This window comes from Gracilinanus agilis, chromosome 2 (genome assembly GCF_016433145.1).
Source record: "Gracilinanus agilis isolate LMUSP501 chromosome 2, AgileGrace, whole genome shotgun sequence".
Taxonomy (NCBI): Eukaryota; Metazoa; Chordata; class Mammalia; order Didelphimorphia; family Didelphidae; genus Gracilinanus; species Gracilinanus agilis.
Genome location: NC_058131.1, coordinates 310,359,974 through 310,380,956, shown reverse-complemented (window position 1 = coordinate 310,380,956; position 20,983 = coordinate 310,359,974). Strand labels below are relative to the sequence as shown.

Below are 20,983 nucleotides of genomic sequence, written 5' to 3'. Positions count from 1 at the left end.
ACTGGTAATACATTTCTAAAGGATGAGACAGATATATCACATTCAAGTTTTTATCATTTTAAGAAACATAAAAACACCATTAGGCAACTGGTCAAAGAGTAGCAATGTCTGATCTGTTAATTTTAGACCCATGGCCATCGGGCAGCTTATGAAAATATGAGCACAGAGATCATGGTTCTCAGTTGACTTCTTCTTGCAATACTTGATCCAAGATACAAAAGTAGATTCCTTGGTTTCAATTTAGGTATAGAAAAGAACAATCTTACATTTGGTGATAGTGAAGGGAAAAAAAAATTGTCATAGGATTTTGTCATGTCACCTTGTCTGGGTAAAGAATGTATGCATTTTTTCTGCTAACGTATGCCCAACTATTCGCTCAAGTTCTTGGATAGATGCATTGGATAGTTTTTGGATACTTGGAAATTCCTGTAATAGAAGCAGGGCCATAACTTTTCCAACTCCTGGTATCTGTTGTACTGTTTGAAGTACTGATGATTCACAGAGCTGGCAGCTTTTCTTCTTAAGAAAAGGATTCCTATTTCTTTCTTTGGTTTGTTCATGGACCTAAAGTTGAAGGCAACAAAAGAATCTGAGCTCATTTATTTCACTCAATAGAAACTTAATTTTCCTATTAAGTTCTTTTGTTAAAAATTAAAAAAAAATTCTCATATTCCAGTAACAATTTTACACATAAGTTTTCCAAAGTTATATGATTCATTGTGTATCCCTCCCCTTTTCCTCCTCCCAGAGTTGACAAGCAATTCCACTGGGAATTAATACATGTATTATCATTCAAAACCTATTTCCATATAATTCATTTTTGTAAGAGTAATCTTATAAAACCAAAACCCCAAATCATACAAGTGATAAATCAACTATTAAGTTCTAGTAAAAATTTGACTTTGAAATCAGAAGACTTCAACCTTAGATCTACCTCTGCCTTGGGGCCTCTTTTTCTTCCCTTGGTACTACTTTTACTATTTTTTTCTTAAATATAGCTTTTCCCCAAGGCTGTGCTTGGCTTCTTCCACTCTACTTACTCTCTCCATTGGTGATTTCATCTGCTCCTTCAGTTTCAAGTATTACCTCTACAATAATGATTCCTAACTCTATATACCTAGGTCCTTTCTCTCCCTTGAACTTTACTTCTAATTATATGCTGGACATCTCTAACTAAATGGTTCCCTGGTACTTCAAACTCATCATGTCCAGAAATGAACTACTCACTTCTCCTCTGCCCCCAACCCTCTAATTTTCCACCAACCTATACATTAATTAGGCTTGAGTCCTTAGAGTCAGCAACTCTTCCCTCGTGGCAATCAGCTGCTAGATCCTTTTGATTCTATAACATCTTTGGCATTCATTACTTTTCTCTTTTCCCATTGCTACTATCCTAGATAGGTCCTCTATTCTTTTTTCCCCTCATTTTTTATTGTCATGCAAAACACAACTCCATATACATTAATGTGAAAGAGGACTAACAATTCTTTCTCTAGAGGTGGATAACATTCCCTGTCATAAGTCTTTTAGGTTTGTCCCAAATCAGTGCATTGCTGAGAGCAGCCAAGTTTTCATAGATAATCATTGCACAATATCGCTGTTACTGTATACAGTGTTCTCCCAATTCTGCTTATTTCACTCTGCATCAGTTCCTGCAGATCTTTCCGGCTTTTTATGAAATTATCTTGCTTATCATTTCTCACAATAATATGCCATTACCAATGTGTACCACGATTTGTTCAGCCATTCTCCAATTGATGGATATCCCCCTAATTTCCAATTCTTTGCCACTACAAAAAGTGCAGCTATAAATATTTTTGTACAAGAAGGTCTCTTTGGGATACAGACCAGTAGTGGTATTACCAGATCAAAAGGTATGCAGTTTTATAGCCCTTTGGGGATAGTTCCAAATTGTCCTCCAGAACAGTTGGCTCAGTTCACAACTCCACCAATAATGCATTTGTGTCCCAATTTTTAGGCCCCCATTCTTCTTGCCTAGACTATGATATCTTTCTAACAGGTCTCCTGAATTCCAATCTTTCCTCCACTATTAAAATCATCGTTAAGTCATATGGTAACCATATCATTCAGAAATCTCAAGGGGTTTCCTGTTGTCTCTAGGCAAAAATTTTCAACGTCTTAAGTCTGGTCCTTAAAACCCCTTACAATTTGGCTATAACCCATCTTTCTAGACTTTTTTTTCACATTATTTCCCCTCCCTGTTCCAGTCAAAATAGTCTACTATTCCCCGAACTTAGCATGCATGACCCATGAAGTCTTTGAATTGAGAAGTTTTAAAAATTCTTATGTTTTTTTTTTTTCCTTAAAGCCTGGTTGAGACACCACATCCTTCCCTGCCTATCTGTCCAGCTTCCCCAAACAATATCCAAACAGGAAATGTTCTCTCCCTTAAAATTTTCCTAAAGCATTTTGTTTGAGTCTTTACTTTGCTACTCATCAAATTCTACCTTGTATTATATTTAATAACATATATGTATATACCATATTTTCCTGCTAGAATAAAAGTTCCTTCATGGTAGGGATTACCATTAAAAAAATTCATAAGTAATGCCTAGCAAACTAAATTGTATATAGTAGATACTTTTGAAATTAATTTAATTTTGCAAATTTTTTTAAAAGAAAGAAATGTTTAATAAGAACTTTTTATATTGTGAAAAATCAATGTTAGAGAAAACAATATTTTGCTCATTCAAGTAAAATTTAGTCTCATACTAACATTAGTTGAGGTGAATCTGAACTCTCTTTGCAAAAAAAGCTTCAGATAGTATTCATGACCTAAATTAGCATGCAAATAAGAGAATTCTCCTATCTCCAGAATGACACCCATGTCTGGGAATTATCATATGACAGAATAAAAATGAATTACACCTGAGTGACAAACTCCTCTATTTTAATATGATGCCCTGGGGCCTTCTAGTAACTGAGTTACTAGTGAAAAACTCATTTTCCTGGTTAAACAAAATTTGAGGACTCTCGAATTCAGTTATTTCCTCAGGGTAGACCATATCTCTGGTGCATTTATTCAAGATGGTGACTCAAGGTCACCTTAAGGCAGTTTTCTCCTACTTAGGAGGATTTTAAGTTCTTCAAGTAGCAGAAGAGGACAGTAGAGTTTAGAGGCTGGTAAGCCTGAGGATGTTGATACAAGGGAGATCAAAGGTTTATATGCTGTTCAAACCTGTTTGAGAGAATCAGATTATAATGAAAAGAAAAAAAAATTTAAATACTACATACTTCTAATGGACCAAAATGTAGATTCTCGATTAATTAGGCACATGTATACAAATGCCATACATATATAGTCTAATGATTAAAGATTTCATATGACAAATATATATGCTACAAAGTTGTATGGTATACAGAATTGTGTGTAAAAATTTTTAGATATATAAAGAGCTAAATTACAGCTAAATTTCAGTATAATAGGGAAATTTTACATTAAGGTTGGTCATTCACTTGTATTTAGGTTTGAAAACTATGTTAAATTCAGGTTATTGAAGGAGATTCTGACTGTGGATTTCCCAAATCAATCTTTCTAGCTAATTCATGGAGTATTAAGTGGATTTTAGATGTTCACTAGAGCAACCTAAAGGAGGATGTTGTAATGAAGGGACCTCTTATATCAGAAGACAATTTATTTTTAAATTTAGAAATGCTTATCAACAGTGATTCTGTGCTTACCAGTTGGATAATAAGCTGAGATGCTTCTATCTGATTGGACACTGGAAGCAATGTCATTCCAAGTTCCAGGACAACAAATTTCTGCACTGCGGTAAAGTACTGTTCACTCATCTGTGTTTTTTCAACTATTACAATTCCTTGAAGATTACTGGCCTTTAATAAAGAAAAATAACTGACATAATGATGACATCTTTATTATGCAATAAAATTTTCATAACAACTTTTAAAAGACTAAGAAAGATCTTATTACCCATTGGAATTGGGGAGGAATGAATAATACAAATATTTGGAATGTTTAAGCAATTGTAGGGTATCTAAAATTATTACTACATCATGCAAATAATCATTTTCCCATCTCAGTTGTCCTGCTGATGCTTTGATTATTTATCTATACCTGGGATATATTCACCCCTAATGTTTGGTCTACTTCAATTCCAGTTGGCCTTTAGATTTATTCCTCTCAACTTTCACATTATTTTGTTGATACTTCCTCTATACACTCACATTCTAAGTTGTATTACTTTTATTTAATATATTTTTAAAAAACTGCTACCTTACATTTTAGAATTAATACTGTGCATTGTTTCCAAGGCAGAAGAGTGGTAAGGGCTAGCAATGGGGATTAAGTGACTTGCCCAAGATCACACAGCTAGGAAAGGTCTATGGCCAAATTTGAACCTTGGACCTCCTGTCTCTAGACCTGGCTCTGAATCCACTGAGCTACCCAGCTGCCCCTCGTATTACTTTTAGATAATTGTCCTCCCTCCCCTAACCCCCAACTGTAAATACCATGATAGCAGGGATGATATTTTAATCCATATTTATTTTTAGAACACAGTACAAATCAGATCCATGTTTTTTGAAAGGCTATCAAAGCCAAATCTAAGAGGGGTAGGAATGTGTAAAGGGAGCCCCTTCCTCCTAGGGATGTAAACCTTCAGCTCATCTAAGCCAGCCCATTAGCATGGCTGGAACACTCCAAACAGAGACTGATTGGCTCCTGAGATGTGGTAGACCAGCACACAGGGAAAGGAAGTGATGTGGAGAAAGAGGGCGATTATAAAAAAAGAGTCTTTAGAGGAGGAAGAGTTCTTTTCTGGAGGTTGGTGGCTCAGGTGGAAGACACTCTTGTGGGCTGGTAAGATTAGAGTGGTAGGCTAGGAAATATTTTTTAATTTCTTTCCCTCCTTATTTCTTTTCTAGACTATTAAAATTAAATTGTTAAAAGCTACTATCATCCTCGTGATTTAAGGGTTAATTATTTTATAAACAGCAACCACAACAATCTTTTTTTTTTTTACTAATATATTTCCAAACCAGTTTCTAAATATTACATTAAGCATATTACAGGAACAAGTCAATTTAAATTTTTCATTTGTTACTTACATTTCTAAGTTGAACAATTCTTTTTTTATAATTATTTCCTGCCACCAAATCTGCTTCAGTAATATAAAGAATACAGAATCTATTAGAAAGGTGAAAATCCACTGGTGCCAGGTCTTCTTCAAAAATGAGCTTAATCTTCCCTTAAAATAGACAAGAAAAATGATTTTTATATCATCAGAAATTAAAGTACACAGGAAGAAATAGGATGGTAAGCAGAAAAAAGATAAGTTTACACACTAACCTTGCATTCCTTGGGCTAACTGAGACCCTCGCCATTTCTCAGATCCGATAACATGTCCAAAGGGAACCTGTAAAAGGCCTGTACTAGAAAATGCGGCTTCCTTCTCCATCAATGATATTCTGATTATATAGAGATGGTGTTGGCTTACTAAAAGAAATGCAAAATTGCATTAATTTAGCAAACCAATCACAGGAATGTGGCTTCACATTTAAAGCTTTAAAATTTTTCTTGAAATACATTTTTACTACTCTTAGCTTTTACATAACCTAAATTTTCTTTAGTATTCCTTTCCCTTTCTCTATCTTTCACAAAGAATGTTTCTTAAAAAGAGAAAGAAAAAATAGTAAAATGGATGAAGACAACAAAAAATTCCATTCCCATGGTCTTACCAACTCTTCAATGTAGTGGAGGGAAGTATCTTTTCATCTCTTCTCTGGGATCAAGATAGTTATTTGTTTGACGGGATGTGGAAAAATGGAGACAGAAATGCACTTTCGGTGGAATTGTGAACTCATCCAACCATTTTGGAGAGCAATTTGGAACTATGCATAAAGGACTCTGCATACCATTTGACCTAACATCACCATCAATAGGTCTGTATTCCAGAGATTAAAATAAAATTTAGAGAAAAAAAGAAAAAGTCCCATATGTACAAAAATATTTATAACAACTCTTTTTGTAGTGGCAAAGAATTGGAAATTGAGGGGAAGTCCATCAGTTTGGGGAATGGCTGAACAAGTTGTGGTATATGATTATGATGGAATAGTATTGTGAAAGCAGGATGCTTTCAGAAAAATCTGAAAGACTTAGATGAATTGATGCAAAGCAGAACCAGAACACTGTACACAGTAACAGCAATACTGTACAATAACCCACTGTGAATGACTTAGCTCTTCTCAGCAAGATAATTATTCAAGAAAATTCTGAAGGACTTATGATAAAAAATGCTATCCACCTCTAGAAAAAGAACTGGAAGAGTCTGAATGAAGATAGAAGAATACTTTTTAAAATTTTATTTTTCTTGTTTTTGGTCTGTGTTTTCTTTTGCAACTCTGCTAATATGGAAATGTTTTTCATGATCGTACATGTATAACCTATATCAAACTGAGCCTTCTCAATGAGGAGGGATGGGAAGAAGAGAATTTGGAACTCAAAAAAATTTTTAAATGAATGTTAAAAATTGTTTTTACATGTAATTGGAAAAAAGTAAAAATTTTCACATTAAAAAGATTAAAATTTTGAAAATTTCATTTATTATTTTTGATAGTTATTATTTCCATTTACACTATCATAAATAGTATGTACCTGGTTCTCTTCTTACCCATAGGACCTCTCCTCAGTTTCTTCTGCTAGATCCTCCTCCAGATCACCCGTACTAATCCTAAGGTGTCCCTCAGGGCTTTATCCTGGGCTGTTTTCTCTACTCCTTTTCATTATACTTTACCAAGGATTTAATTACTATCTCTTTGATGATGACTCTCAAATCTATTTATCCAGGCCTAACCTCTCATCTCACATTTCCCAAGTGCACTTTCAGACATCTAAAACTAAAGATGTGCAAAAAAAGAACTCATAATCTTTCCCCTTAAACCCTCATCTCTTCCTACCTTCCCTAAAAGGCAACACAACCTCTTAGGTCCTCAGGCACAAAACCTTGGAGTCATTTTGAATTCCTCACCCCCTATCTCCAAACTCTTGCTATTGCATCTTGACTTCACCTTTGCAACATTTCTCAAATATGCCTTCTCTCCTCTGATACTGCAACTATTCATCACCTCATACCTGGATAATTGCAATAGCTAGTTGGTAGGTCTGCCTACCTTTAGTCCAGGGGTTGGCAACATATGGCTCTTTTGTGGGCCAGATATGGCTCTTTCTGCAGGAGCCATAAAGTCAATTTTTTTCAGGTGCTGTTATAGGAGCGCACTGTGAGCACTGTACGGCTCTCACGAAATTACATTTTAAAAAGTGTGGCGTTTATGGCTTTCACGGCCAAAAAGGTTGCCGACCCCTGCTCTAGTCTCTCCTCACTACAATCCATCCTCCATTTGACTACCAATACGATTTTCCTAAAATGCAGGTTTGATGATTTCAAATCCCCTTCCTCTCTCCCCCTCACCTCCAGTGGCTTTTCATTGGCTCAAATACAAAATCTTTCTGTTTGGCATTTAAAACCCTTCATAACCTGCCCCACCTTTCCAGGCTTCTTACACCTTACTCTCAACCACATATTCTTTAAGCCAGTGACACTGGTCTGGTTGATTCACAAACAGGACTCGAACTCTAAGCTCTGGGCATTTTCTCCGGCTGTGCCTCCTGTCTGGAACACTCTCCCTCTTTCCCTCTATTTGACCTTCTTGGCCTCTTCTAAGTCAAAACTAAAATCCCAATTTGTACAGGAAGCCTTTCCTAAACCCTGTTAATTACTTCCTATTCATCTCATATATTTGTACATATTTGCTTGTCTCCCCCATTAATAGTGTGAGCTCCTTGAGGGCAGGGGTTGTTTTTTGCTTCTTTTTTTTTTTTTTTATTCTTAGCACTTTGCATAGTGCCTGGCACAAAGAAGGCACTTAAATAAATGTTTATTGATTGACTGGTTCTACTTACTTCACTTTGTATTAGTTCATGTAAGTTTTTTCCATATTCCCTCTACTGATCATTTCTTGCAATTCAGTAATATTCTATTACTCTCATGTACCACAATTTGTTCCGCCATTCCCCAGTTAATGGCCATCTATTTTGTTTCCAGTTCTTAGTTACCACAAAATGTACTGGTACAAATATTAAAGTGTATATAATGCCTTTCTTTTTGCCATTGACCTTCTTGGGTTATCTGCCTAATGGTGGAATTTCTGGGTCAAAGCGTAAGAACATTTTAGTCTCTTTATTTGCCTAATTCCAAACTGCTTTCCAGAATGGTTATAATACAGTTCCACCAACAATGCATGTGTACCTGTCTTTTCACAATCCCTTTAGCTTGGCTATATCCACATTCTATCATTAGTCAACTTATCCTCAGGGTCGTTTTGATTTACATTTTCCTTTATTAGTAATTTAGAACTTTTTTTTAATGAGGCAATTCATTTGTAATTCTTTTTCAGAACTTCTCATATCCTTTAGCCATTTATTCACTGGGAATTCGCTGTTGCTCTCGCCTTTTTGTTAGTTGTCTGTATAGATTGGTTACCAAAACCTTTTTGGAGAAGTTTGGGAAAGAGACATCACCAATGATGGAAGGAAGAAGTCAGCCTATTTTAGCCCTGGAAACATGGACATAGAAGATATAGGGTCTGGTTCTGGGCTTGCTCTGCTGCTCCTTTAGCATGTGGCTAAAAGCACTTGCTGGCAGGGTGTCCTGAGGCCCATGAGAGTGAATCTATGGGACATGTCCCAAAAAGGGCATGTAGAGCCCTCTCTGTAGGCATACCTGCAGTCTTTTTTTTTTTTTTTTTTTAAACAAGGAAGCCAGAGGGACTTGGGGCCAAACTGTTCCCCTCTCCATGCAATTGAGGACATTCCTAATTTCACCAGCCTCCCCCTGCTCAGCAGCCCAAGGCGGGGGCTTTCTCCTTCCCCTGTCTGAGGTAAGGAGGTGTAGGCACTCTATCTCTAAAAAGTTTGCCATCACTGCTCTAAGATCCTGAGCTCCCAGCTAGCCAGTCAAGCATTTTGTGCTTCTCTCTCTCTTTACCTGAACCACATTTTTTTTTTTACTATTTAACATAATTTTAAAATTAAGATACAGTCTCCAGAGAATTTTATTTGTAATCCAACCATATGAAAGATTGCCTCTGATCAATAAGAGAAATGCAAACCAAAATAATTAAGGTTTCTTCTCACACCCAGCAAATTGGCAAAGATGACAAAACATATGAGTATAGTCAATACTGGATGAACTTTAGAAAGAGGCACTACTGTGAGGGCCCTCAAGGAGCTCATTCCAATATAGAAGTACTCCCTCTAAGAGAATGTATTTCTTGAAGGAAGGGACTATTTATTTCATTTTTATCTTTGTTCCCAGACCCTGACACAATACCAAGTCCAAAGAAGGCCTTTTAACAAATGCTTATTTTTCCACTCCTATCCAAAAATCTCCATTTTTCCAATCCTCCAGTTTCCTGCATCTGACTCTAGACTCTAAAAATGTGGCACTCAGTAAGAATATAGTAATCTAGATATGGTCAAATGCAGCATGGCAAAACATCAAGAACTCAGAGCTTTGATAGTCACAGGACCTGTGATCAAGATCAGGTTCTGCCACAATTAACTAAGTAACTTCAAGCAAGCCCTCTCTGAATCTCATGTTCCTCACCTGTAAAAGGAGGGATTATAATATAACATCTAAGGCTCTTTTCAGCTCTATATAAAAATGACAGCTCCAATAATCACAATAGCTTTTACAAAATGCTTTACTCATTTTATTGTCACAAACATCCTGGATGTCAGGCACTGTCAACTCTCCTGATTTTACAGATGAGGAAACTGAGGCACACAGGAGTCTAAATGTCTTGCTCACGTCACTTGAGCTAATATGTGAGACTGGATTTAAACTCAGGTCTTCTTGACTATAGGTAGCTGGGTAGCACAGTGACATGTTCCTGAGTTCAAATCTGGCCTCAGCTACTAGCTGTGTGAAACCTGGGCAATGCCTCAGTTTCTTCATCTGTAAAACGAGATGGAGAAGGAAATGGCAAACCACTCCAGTATCTTTGCCAAGAAAACAACAAATGGGGCCCCCGAGAGTCGGGCACGATTGAAATGAGGGCACAACAACTTTTTGACTCTTCTTACAGCACCTGGCGATGATTCCAAGACCCTCTTCTCCCCTCTCCCTATTCTAGGCACTTGCCCCTCACAGAATCCCAAAAGAGAATTAGTTTGAGTGGGGGCATGACTGTGATAAATCTCCTCCACCCATCTTTTTCACAAGAAATGTTCACCCACGTTTTCCCTATCCTCCACGTATGCAGTTGGTTTTTTGAATCCAAGCTGAGGCCCTTAAAAATCCCAGCTTCGTGACCTGAAGGCTCTGGGTCAAGTTCCTCCCATTTGAGTTTATGCTTGTCCTGGGTCCAGAGAGTGGGAGGTGGAACCGGTGGCTTGCTTGGACCCTTACCTTGGTGACAATTTCAAAATAAGTTGTTCGGGGAGAGGTTCTCCCCTCCGGCGCCGGTCTGTCCTTTGCTTCCCAAACAGTCCAGTCCGAATTGCCAAAGTCCATCTGCCCCAGCAGGCCAGAGCTCAGAGGGTCCCCAATCTCTTTCTTCTCATCCCGCCCCCTCTTCCCTAGAACGCCCAGTCTGGGCAAGACAGACGTCAGCACCCGCCAACAGAAAGGCGAGCAGCGTGGATCTGTGGCCTGAGCGGGGCGCAGGGCGCTTTTGAACGAGTTCCTCCGTTGCCAAGGACAGGCCAGCGTAGCAGTGAGCGTGCCGCAGATTGGTCGGCGGAAAAGCTGGAGCCAATGCCGAGAGACCTTGGTGCGGGCTCGGTAGCGAAGTGGAAGCGTCTTTAGCTCCACTAGTACTTTGTAGCTTCAAGTTAAGGCCTCTGGGCTGGGCGGAAAAATGTGGCTTCGGGGGAGAAAGTGATTGTTTACAGCTCCAGCCCAGCCCTCCTCCTCCCCCAGCCACGAAAATGCCTCTTGGGCTTCGGAGAGACAGCAGGAGCCAGTTTGTAAGTAGAATCTTTTTTGTTGGGCCCCTGGGAGTCAGGAAGTAGAGGAGTGACTTGGGAACTCGGGGCTTCGGCCACCCCTCCCCCCTTTTCTTCCAGTTCTTACCACCCTTTTGCCTCTTCCACTTTATCCATCCTTCTCTCCACCTCCTTATTCTCTCTTCTCTCCTCCTCTTAGTCCTTATCCTTCCCTCATCCTATCCTACCTTAACTTCTTTTGCCTCCTTATCCTACCCTCCCTCCTTCTTATCCTCCCGATCATCTCCTCCCTCCTCCTCCTCCCTTCCAGTCCCGTTCCCTCTCTTCCCTTTCTTCCCTCCTTTTTCCTCAAACTCTCTTCCTCACCCTTTACCATCTTATCCTTTCCTTTCTTTTCTTATCTTATCCTTCTTCCATTTCTTCTTATCCTCCCCTCCTCTCTCTTTATCCTCCCCTTCAACGTTATCTTTCTCTTTTCTTCCTTTCCCCTCCCCATTCTTATTCCCCCTTTCCCTCACCCTTTGCAACCTCTCTTATCTTTTTTTGTCTCCTCTTATCCCTCTTTTTCTGATCCTCCTTTTCTTTCTCATCTTCTACCTTTTTATGTTTCTTTTCCCCTTCCTTCCTTTTCTCCCTTCTCATCTTCCCCTACAACTCTTCCTTCTTGTCCTCCCCTATCTCTTTTTATCTTTCTCCTCTCCCTTCTTATCCTCCCCTCTGAGGGTTCTTATTCTCTCGCAGCTCTTCTTATTCTCCCCTCCCTCCTTTTCTCCTTTATTTCCCTTTTCCTTCTCCCTTCATATTCTCCCATTTCTCTCTTCCTTTTTATCTTCCCTTTCATATTTACTCTTTCCTTATCCTTCACCCTTCTTCCTTCATCTCTTTTCCCTTTTCTCCCCTCCCTTCCTCTTCTTTCTCCATTTTCCTTCCCCTTCTCTTCCTTCTTTCCCTTCTTACCTCTCTCCTTCCTTTCTCTTAGCCTCTTAATTCAAACATTTAGAGCTTACTATGAGTCTCCAGGAAAAAACAGTTATTGCTACCTGGCTCTCATCTTCTCTTCCTCTCTAACTTTAGCTTAATATGCACATACATTCCCTGAGCACACTTGATATCTGACAAAGATGACTAAAAAATGTGTTGAGTGATAAGGAAAAGCCACTCTGCAGATAAACATTTATTGTAGCTGATTTACGTATGGATAATTGTGTGTATTTTAAAAAAATTCTTGGCTTTCTGAATGAATGGCAAATCAAATGTTAATTTAGCATCTTCAATGAGTGAGTTTATTTTTCCAAGTTTCATGAATTAAGAAATTATGTTCTTCAAAGACACTGACTGCTTGTTTTTTGTGTTTTTTTTTTGTTTGTTTGTTTAGAAACATATAGTTCATGGCCTTATCCCTGCAGCTACCATAGCACCTAGACCAGCAGTTCCTCGAACACCTCCACCTCGTAGTCCAGATCCTTCTCCTGAAAGACCCAGGTAAATTTAAATTTTGTTTTAACTATTGTGCATAGTGTTAACTAGCCCAAGTTAAAAACAATGATTAAGTACTTACTACGTGCCACATATTGTTCTAAGCACTAGAAATACAAAGAAAGGGGGAAAAAAATCTGCTCAAGGAATTTGTAATCTGATGGAAGAGACAACTTGCAAATAGCTATGTGCAGCTAGGTAGCAGATGGATAGAGTACTGGACTTGGAATCAGGAAGACTCATCTTAAGTTCATTTCCTACCTCAAACACTAGCTGTGACCCTGGGCAAGTAATTTCATTTGCCTCAGTTCCTCATCAGTAAGCTGGAGCAGGAAATGGCAAACCACTCTAGTATCTTTACCATGAAAATCCCAAAGGGGGTCATGAAAAATCAGACATGACTGAACATTAGCAAATAAATTGGAGATAACAAAAGGAAGGCACTAGAATGAAAAGGAATTGGGAAAGGCTTCTTTTAGAAGGTGGTATTTTAGCCAAGATTTGAAAGAAGCCCGGGAAGCTAAGAAGCAGTGGTGAGGAGGGAAAGCCAGGGGAAGTTCCTAGTTGGGATATATAGAGTATCTTGTGTGAGAACCAACAGCAGGGAGACAAGCATCACTGGGAAGGATAGTAAGATATAATAACCCTGGAAAGATAGGAGAGGTCCAGATTATGAAGGCCTTTAAAGCCTTCAAGATTTTATATTCAAAACTTATGAAATAGGAAGCTATTAGAGTTTATTGAATGAGGCAGCAGGTAACACAGTCATAACTACACTTTATAGGAAGATCAATTTAACAGTTTAGTGGAGGATGGACTGGAATGGAGAAAGGAGAATCAGCCAACAAACCCTTGCAATGATTCAGGCACGAAATAATAAAAACCTACCCTATGGTGGTGGCAGCACCTGAAGGGATCCTATACCAGACATGATATGAGGGTGAAATCAACAGGCCTTGTCATCAGATTAGATATGGAGGACTGGTGAGTGGGTGAGAGTGAAGAGTTGAAGATAATATTTAGGATAGAAACCTGGGTAATTGAGATGATGTCATCACAAATGAACCAGATTTCAGTAAATATAAGAAGACGAAACAAGTGACAAAGGAAATTATTTAATATGTAAGCAAATTTGTTAGTTGTGGAGCTGGCATACTAGAGAGCACAATGGAAGGGATTGGGTGGCTTTAGAGTGGAATGTTGTAAGAAATAGGTTGAAATAAAGGGGAATAAGGGAATGGGAGACAAAGAATATAGTTTGGAGTTACTATAGAATTTTTTCTGATTTTATTCTGTTATATTTAGGAAATACACCAAGGACGCCTTAAAGTAAACTTTCTTCCTAGATCTTCTGCAACAGCAACTTTTTATTATTATAGTTAGGATGGTGATAAAGAGAGAGGGAGCATGTCCATGCTGTTGGACCATCTAGTTACACTTAATCTCAAAATATGCTTATCATTACTAGAGTTACATTGGGGACCTGAGTCTGTTCTTAAGTACTGAACAGTGCCTAGCATATAAATAAATGAATGTTAGGATTCAGAAACTTGATTTTTTTTCTGTTTCTAGAAGAATGATTGGATTATGGATTTACATCAAATTTCAAAAGATTTTTGAGGTGGTCCACAACTTTACTTCAACCTATTTCCTGCCTTATTTCACATAAACTCCTTATCACACAGTCTTTGATCCAACCAGACTAGATTACTAGCTATCCCCAAATCTTGTGTTCTATTCCCTACATGTATACCTCTTGTTGTCTCAATCTAGAATATCCTCCCTCCTTATTTCTTTTTTTTGCAGTTTCCTCTTTCCTTCAAAGCTTAATTCATGTGCCACTTCTTTCATGAAGTTTTCATCTCTCCCCTACTAAAATCTCATTTCTCTCAGACCTCTCCTATGGACTTCTATGCATATTAACTTGTATACTTAAAAAAAAAAACCATGTTTTTTATGTATATGTCTGATTTTTACTAGGAATTAGCATAGTGTGGTATTTAGTGTTCTAGGCTTGGAGTTAGGAAGAATTCGTTTCGAATCCTGCCTTTGACACTAACTGATGATGTGAACATGGATACAAGTCATTTAAAGTCTTTTAGTTGCTTCTCTGAGCAACTCTATAAATTATTTGAGACATTTGGGAGTGCTGACACCAAAGAAACCATAAGTTTGACTTATTGATAAATATTTCTTTCTCCCTAGAAGATTATTAGTTCCTTTAAAGTAAATATTGTGTTTTCATCCTTAGTACTTTTCACATAGAAAATGTCTAATAAGTGCCTGTCGAATTGAAGAGGCTATTGAAAAATGGAATGCCAATTTATTAATTGTATGTTGAGAATTATAACTGCCAAATGTACTAAAATATCCATATTGACTGGTCAGTGCATAGGTAAATCTACTTGGGAAACTAAATTTGTTGGTTTTATATTTAGAATTAAAGTTCCAACTACTTAGCCTGGTATTCAGGGCTCTCCACAGCCTGGCATACCTATCTTTTCAGTTTTATTTCCTTATACTCTTCACTTCTGCCAAATAGGGCTATTTATAATCTCCTGTGTATGTCCCAACTTTTTCTACTTTTATGCCCTTTTCTATTCCAGTGCCTGAAATATTTTTTTCTTCCATGGCTTTCTGTTGAATTTCTAACCATCCTCTAAGACCTTACTTGATGCTATCTTTTTCATGAAGGCTTTTCTGATCCTTCCCCTTGCCTCCAAATCAGAAGTAATCCATCCTTTCTTGAACCTTACACAGCATTTTATGTCTTTCATGCATGTTACATTTTGTGTTATAGTTATTTGTGTCTGTTGTATTCTTCTAGATTATGAATTCTGTGATTACAGGGACTGTATCTCATTTAATTCAAGGCAGTGAACATTTAGCTCTTAACTGTAAGTTTGAGAGAGGCTGGTATATATAGACAAAAACTTCACACATCATGGATGCTGTCATTGAGAAAAAAATCGGAAAATGTTAGACATGTTGAATGATGAATAAAATCACAAAAAAAGAAGTTGATTCTATTTTAACCTATAGGACATGAGTTGTTAGTGATTTGGGGCTCTTTCTTGAATCAGTTGTTTTTGTTGTCAGATTCGGTGACTTGCTAGAACAAAAATAAAAATAAAAGGCTCGAGAGAATAAAAATGAGGGGAAAAGGCATTAAAGTACAATTAAAATGACTCTAAACTGACTTATTTAAACAGGTTATTGTTGCTGAAAAATAGGAAGGAGATGAAGGAAAGGGTATTAGCACAGATTATATAGTTAGTCTGGTATAGTACAGGGAGCTTTGGACTTGGGTACAGTTGGGTCAGGAAGATCTTGGTTCAAATTTTGTTTCAGACATGTACAAGCTGGGGGTTCCCAGGCTAGTTACTTATACATTCTAATTTACAGTTTTCTCATCTGCAAAATGGGAATAATACTAGTTCCTGTCTTATGAGGTTCAAATGAGATACTGTATATAAAGTACTATGTAATTGTAAGCTACTTTATTCTCAAAAATGTTTATCTGATTTAGTTAATGTAAATAAAATTGAAACAAGGAGATGAAAAACTGCCATCCTCAAGAAAGGATTGATTGATTGATTTGACAAGACTATATACAGGTAGATGAGGTTATGGTAGTAGTCTAGGCCGCAGGAGAATATGATCTGAACTAGGATGATTGTTGTATCAGTGAAGGGAAGGGACAGATGTGAGATATGTTGTGGAAGTATGATTAATAAAAACTTGACAATGTTATTTAATTTTATTATTATCTAATTTTGTTTTCTTAAAAAATGTTGGTTTTTCCTTTACAGCTGCTAGATCTATATTTCTTTTATTCTGCTTTTTTGTCTAGCTTCATTTCTTGGAGCATCAGTAATGTTAATTCATTGTTATTTTTTTTAATGCCTTTTTAGATTTCTTTTATTCCATAATTTAAAAAATTGTACCCAAGTTTCCTTTCTTGAAAAGAAAAAGTTTCTTTTTTTGTTCCCTTTCTTCAAGATTTTCTTTTGATGTTTTGAGCTTATCTTTTTGGAGGGGGGATTTTTTTTTTTTAAGGTTTTAGATTATGGAGCAAGACTATCATAGGACTGTCAAGACTGATTGTACTTAATTTTGCCAAAAGTTTCTTTAATCTCTTCATTTCATTATTTAGTAACAGCTATAAAACTTGGAAGCTTCCTAATACTTAAATAGTGTAAAATAAAAAGATTCAATAGAGATATAGGAGACCCAAATGAAAAGGATCTTATGTATAATATATGATTTGGGTAATTTGCACCAAAATTTAAAAAATAATTTTAGACTATGCGATAATGTCTTGTCAGAAATTTACAATACAATTTTTAAATGAAAATTTAAATTTATCATTTTTATCATCATTATTAATTCATTATACCATTATAATATAATATAAATATTAATTATTATTTTAATTAATGAATTAATGTTAATTTAAATACATTTAATTTATAAGTATTTTATGTATTTTCAGCTGATCTTTGCCATTAATAATGCATGAATATTACATAGGCTATGTTATATTTGTAAATATATAACTTTATCTTCTATATTTATGTATCATCATTTTTTTGTTTGGTTGAGGTACATTGTTGGAATACCTTCAAAATCTACCTTCTTGGGTCCATGTTTAATTGTTTTATTTTTATATCTTGTCTAGATCTGCCCTTGCTGCAGCCATCCTAGCGTCCACATTAACTGGAAGAACTTTTGCTATTCCTCAGCCTTTTCATCGATCACATTCTGAAAGCGATAAAACATACCTGGAAGGAGATAGTGGCATCATTGAGCCTTATGCAACTGTAACTGAGTTCAAACAAGGGTAGTGTCATATATTTGTTTTTCTTTCCTTGTATAACAGCTCACCTTAGAGAAATGTTTTGAAAGAGAGTTTTTTTTTTTAAATATTAGTACTATAATTTTCATTACAACAGATTGAAGAGTGGTCCTTCTGTAATACTAAGTTTCACTGGGTAGCTGAATGAATTGGATGAAAGTTGAGCTTTTTTGCTAGCTCAATTTACTTCAACATTTATTATGCACTAATTACATATAAGGGTCTTTGCTAGCTGCTTCAGATACATGTCTAGAAGTTTATATACTAGTTGGAAGACTCAACATGTATGGTTCAAAGTTCAGTCGTAACCCCAGTGCTTAGCACAGTACCTGGCAGAAGAGGAAAGACTGGAGCAAGGAAACTGGTTAGGAAGCTTTCACAATATTCTAGTTGAAAAATGAGAGAGAATTCTTAAACTTGTTTGGTAATAGTATGAATGGAGAGAAGGGGACAGTTGTGAAGGATAGTCAACAGGATTTGTCAGTTGATTGACATTTGCTGAGAAGAGAATTTTCCTTAAGATGGACCTTAGTATTACAATGAAAACAAAATAATTTTTGTGCTTGGCACCACTCATTTATAGCTTAAAAAAACAAAAACAAAACTACTTTATTATGATCTGTTTTGAATTAAATTTGGAGAAATCTCATCAATTAGTCCAGGGAAATTTTCCTCAAAATTTTTCTTTCTTCTTGGTATTCTTGGGCTAAGTTTTCTTATACTTTAATGATTCTAACTGTTGGTGGGAGGTAGCCAAATCTAAGATTCATTTTATGTACTTTATGAAAATATATTAAGTTAAGTTTTCTTTCTTATATATATGAATAGTTAGATACTTGTAGTATAAGCTATTTACAAAGGATATTTTGTGTTTTAGCATATAAATATGAAATTTGAAGTATTTTGGGTTTATTTTTAACTCTTTTTAAATACTGTGTTTCCATCATAGAGCAGAATGGCAGGATGAACAGGAAAAAAGATATTCTTTACCAAACTTTAAAATGTCAGGCTATAATTGGGATGAAGATGTTGAGACATGTGTTTCGGACAATTCCAGTGTACAAGTTGAGCCCAGGACTCAGAAAAAAGAAAAAAATTTTGAGAATACTATTTATGCTGTTCCACACAAAAATAATAAGGTATTTTTTTTTGTGTTTTACAGAATTTTTATAACCTGAAAACATTTTCTATAGTGAATTATTTTTGGATTTATTAATCTGTGTTATTACTGATGGTAATTGTTTTCAACATGAATTGCTTTCTTTTTTAAAATTATAAATATACACTGTTAACAGAAAACCCAATCAGATTTTAAAATCACTCAAATCCTGTTCTAAACTTTGCCATCCATTCATGGTTTTATTTAATTAAAATTTATTTTCAGAGATCTTCCTCTCTATCTCACTTCCCTTCTTCCACCTTGAGAAAGCAAGAAAAACCAAACTTTTTTTATAAACGTATCTAATAAAGCAAAACAAATTCTAACATGAGCCATGCTCAAGAGAATATATGTTTTTGATCAAATTAGGAAGCTAATTTTATTAATTTTTTTTTTTACCAATTACACGTAACAAATTTCCACATCAATTTTTCAAAGTTATATGATCCAAATTGTTCCCCTCCATTCTTCCTTCCCCCTCCCAGAGCTGGCAAGCAATTCAGTCTGGGTTATATGTGTATTATCATGCAAAACGTATTTCTATATTTTTCATTTTTGTAAATGAATAATCTTATAAAACCTAAACTCCAAAACATATACCCAAATAAATAAGTGAAAAATTGTATGCTTTCATCTGCATTCCTATTCCAATGAGTCTTTTGCTGGGGGTGGATGACATTTTTCAAAATGGCATTTTCGTACATAATTGCAGAGATTACCTTTAGTATCCTGCTTCAGACTCTTAAAATTATTTCCAGTATTCATTTCCTCATATTGACATAGTCATTTGAACTATTCGTCATTGTCAAAGGACACATTTGCCATTTTTGTAATTACAGGAGTCTTGTCATGTTCACATATGATAGTTTTCTTAGTCCCTTTTTTGTAAGGCAAAATTATGAGAACTAAGGCCATCAGTATTAATTGAAACATTACTTCTTGAGACTCCTAAGTCTTTAAAAGTCTAAAGGGTAAACTTTTTCATCATTGTATTACTAGTAATTACTGCCCTGTTCTGTAGTAGGTGTTTGAAAAACATTAAGATTACCATCATAATAAAAGCTGATATTTGTACAGCACTTTATTGTATTATTTTAAAATGCTTCACAAATATTATCTTCTTTGATCATTATTGAGGGATTTAGAGATGAAATGGATCTCAGAATGCATCTAGTTTCTATATTTCACATATGAGGAAACTGAGCCCCAGAGAAGTTAAGTGACTTGCTTTGATCACAGTATATAGGATAGTCCAGATTCAAACCAGTTCCTATAACAAATTGTTCTCAATAAGATGGTTAGTTCAGTTCATAATTCCACTAACGTTGTAATTAGTGTCCCAGTTTTCCCACCTTCCTTCCAATATCTGCCCTTTTCTTTTTCTGTCATATTAGCCAATCTAATAATTGTGAAATGGTACTTTGGAATTGTTTTGTTTCTCTAATTTAATTTAATTCTCTAATTTAATTTTCTAATCAGTAGTGATTTTGAACATTTTTTCATATGGCTATAGATAGCTTTGTCTGAAAACTCTCTGTTGATATCCTATGACCATTTATCAATTGGGGATTGACTTATATTCTTATAAATTTGACTCAGTTCTCTATATATTTGAGAAATTGGGTCTTTTTCAGAGAAACTTGGTGCAAAAATTTTCCCCTGGTTTTCTGCTTTCCTTCTAATCTTGACTGTGTTGGTTTTGTTTTTGCAAAATCTTTTTAATTTAATGTAATCAAAATTACCTATTTTACATTTTGTAATTCTCTTTTGTTTGGTCACAATTTTTTTAAATGTTTATCTTTTGTTCTAGAACTGATACTGAGTGGTAAGGGCTAGGTAATTGGGGTTCAGTGACTTGCTCAAGGTCACATAGCTAAGAAGTGTCTGAAGCCAGATTTGAACCCAGAATCTCCTATCTCAAGGCTTGGCTTTTTATGTATTTAGGCAACCTACCTGCCCCTGAGTTATAAATGCTTCCCTTATCTATAAATATGACAGGTGAACTATTATATGCTCCCCTAATTTGTTTATAGTTTTATCCTTAATGTCTAAATCCTGTACCCTTTTTGACCTTATTTTGGTATATGATATTCCTAGTTTTTGTCTAAATGCTTTCCAGTTTTCCCAGCAAAGAATACCATAATAATATCAGCAAAGTGATAATTTTGTTTCCTTATTGCCTATTCTAAGTCCTTCAATTTCATTTTTTGTTTTATTGGTATTATCTATTGATGTGGTCAGTTATATTGATTTCTTAATATTGAAATAGTCCTATATTTCTGATACTTATCCCACCTGGTCAAATATGTGGTCTTTGTGATATATTGCAGTAATCTCCTTGCTATTATTTTATTTACAATTCCTGCATTAATGTTTATTAGGGAAATAGGTCTATTCTTTCCCTGCTTTTGTTCTATCTAGTTGAGGTAGCACCATATTTTTTTCAAAAAAGGTATTTGAATAGAACTCTTTCTTTGCCTGTTTTTTAAATTTATATAGAATT

The 20,983-nt window shown here is 35.8% G+C and overlaps 2 protein-coding genes across 2 annotated transcripts in view; one reads left to right on the top strand and one right to left on the bottom strand.

The window, feature by feature from the left end:
* Positions 1 to 145: 145 nt before the first annotated feature.
* Positions 146 to 10,527, bottom strand: FAAP24 (FA core complex associated protein 24). Its single transcript, XM_044661447.1, has 5 exons — positions 10,449 to 10,527; positions 5,330 to 5,476; positions 5,089 to 5,228; positions 3,703 to 3,855; positions 146 to 564 (listed from the first exon to the last, which is right to left on the bottom strand). Exons 2-5 carry the CDS (start codon positions 5,436 to 5,438, stop codon positions 316 to 318), a joined length of 651 nt encoding a protein of 216 aa, XP_044517382.1. The 5' UTR covers positions 5,439 to 5,476; positions 10,449 to 10,527; the 3' UTR covers positions 146 to 315.
* Positions 10,528 to 10,886: 359 nt separating this feature from the next.
* Positions 10,887 to 20,983, top strand: part of CEP89 (centrosomal protein 89) — a 199,523-nt gene continuing 189,426 nt past the window's right edge. Inside the window, exons 1-4 of the mRNA XM_044664184.1 lie at positions 10,887 to 11,008; positions 12,363 to 12,469; positions 17,145 to 17,306; positions 18,271 to 18,460. Of these exons, the coding sequence (XP_044520119.1) occupies positions 10,970 to 11,008; positions 12,363 to 12,469; positions 17,145 to 17,306; positions 18,271 to 18,460 (498 nt within the window). The 5' untranslated portion in view covers positions 10,887 to 10,969. The remainder of the gene's footprint in view (positions 11,009 to 12,362; positions 12,470 to 17,144; positions 17,307 to 18,270; positions 18,461 to 20,983) is intronic.

What these genes read in the sequence shown, in the direction of transcription:
- FAAP24 (XM_044661447.1), bottom strand. Translation starts at nt 5,438, where the DNA reads ATGGAGAAGGAAGCCGCATTTTCTAGTACAGGCCTTTTACAGGTTCCC. An exon ending in GAATTGTTCAACTTAGAAAT is followed by an intron (nt 3,856 to 5,088) that starts GTAAGTAACAAA and finishes TCTTTATTAAAG; the next exon opens with GCCAGTAATCTTCAAGGAAT. An exon ending in CTCAGCTTATTATCCAACTG is followed by an intron (nt 565 to 3,702) that starts GTAAGCACAGAA and finishes CTTCAACTTTAG; the next exon opens with GTCCATGAACAAACCAAAGA.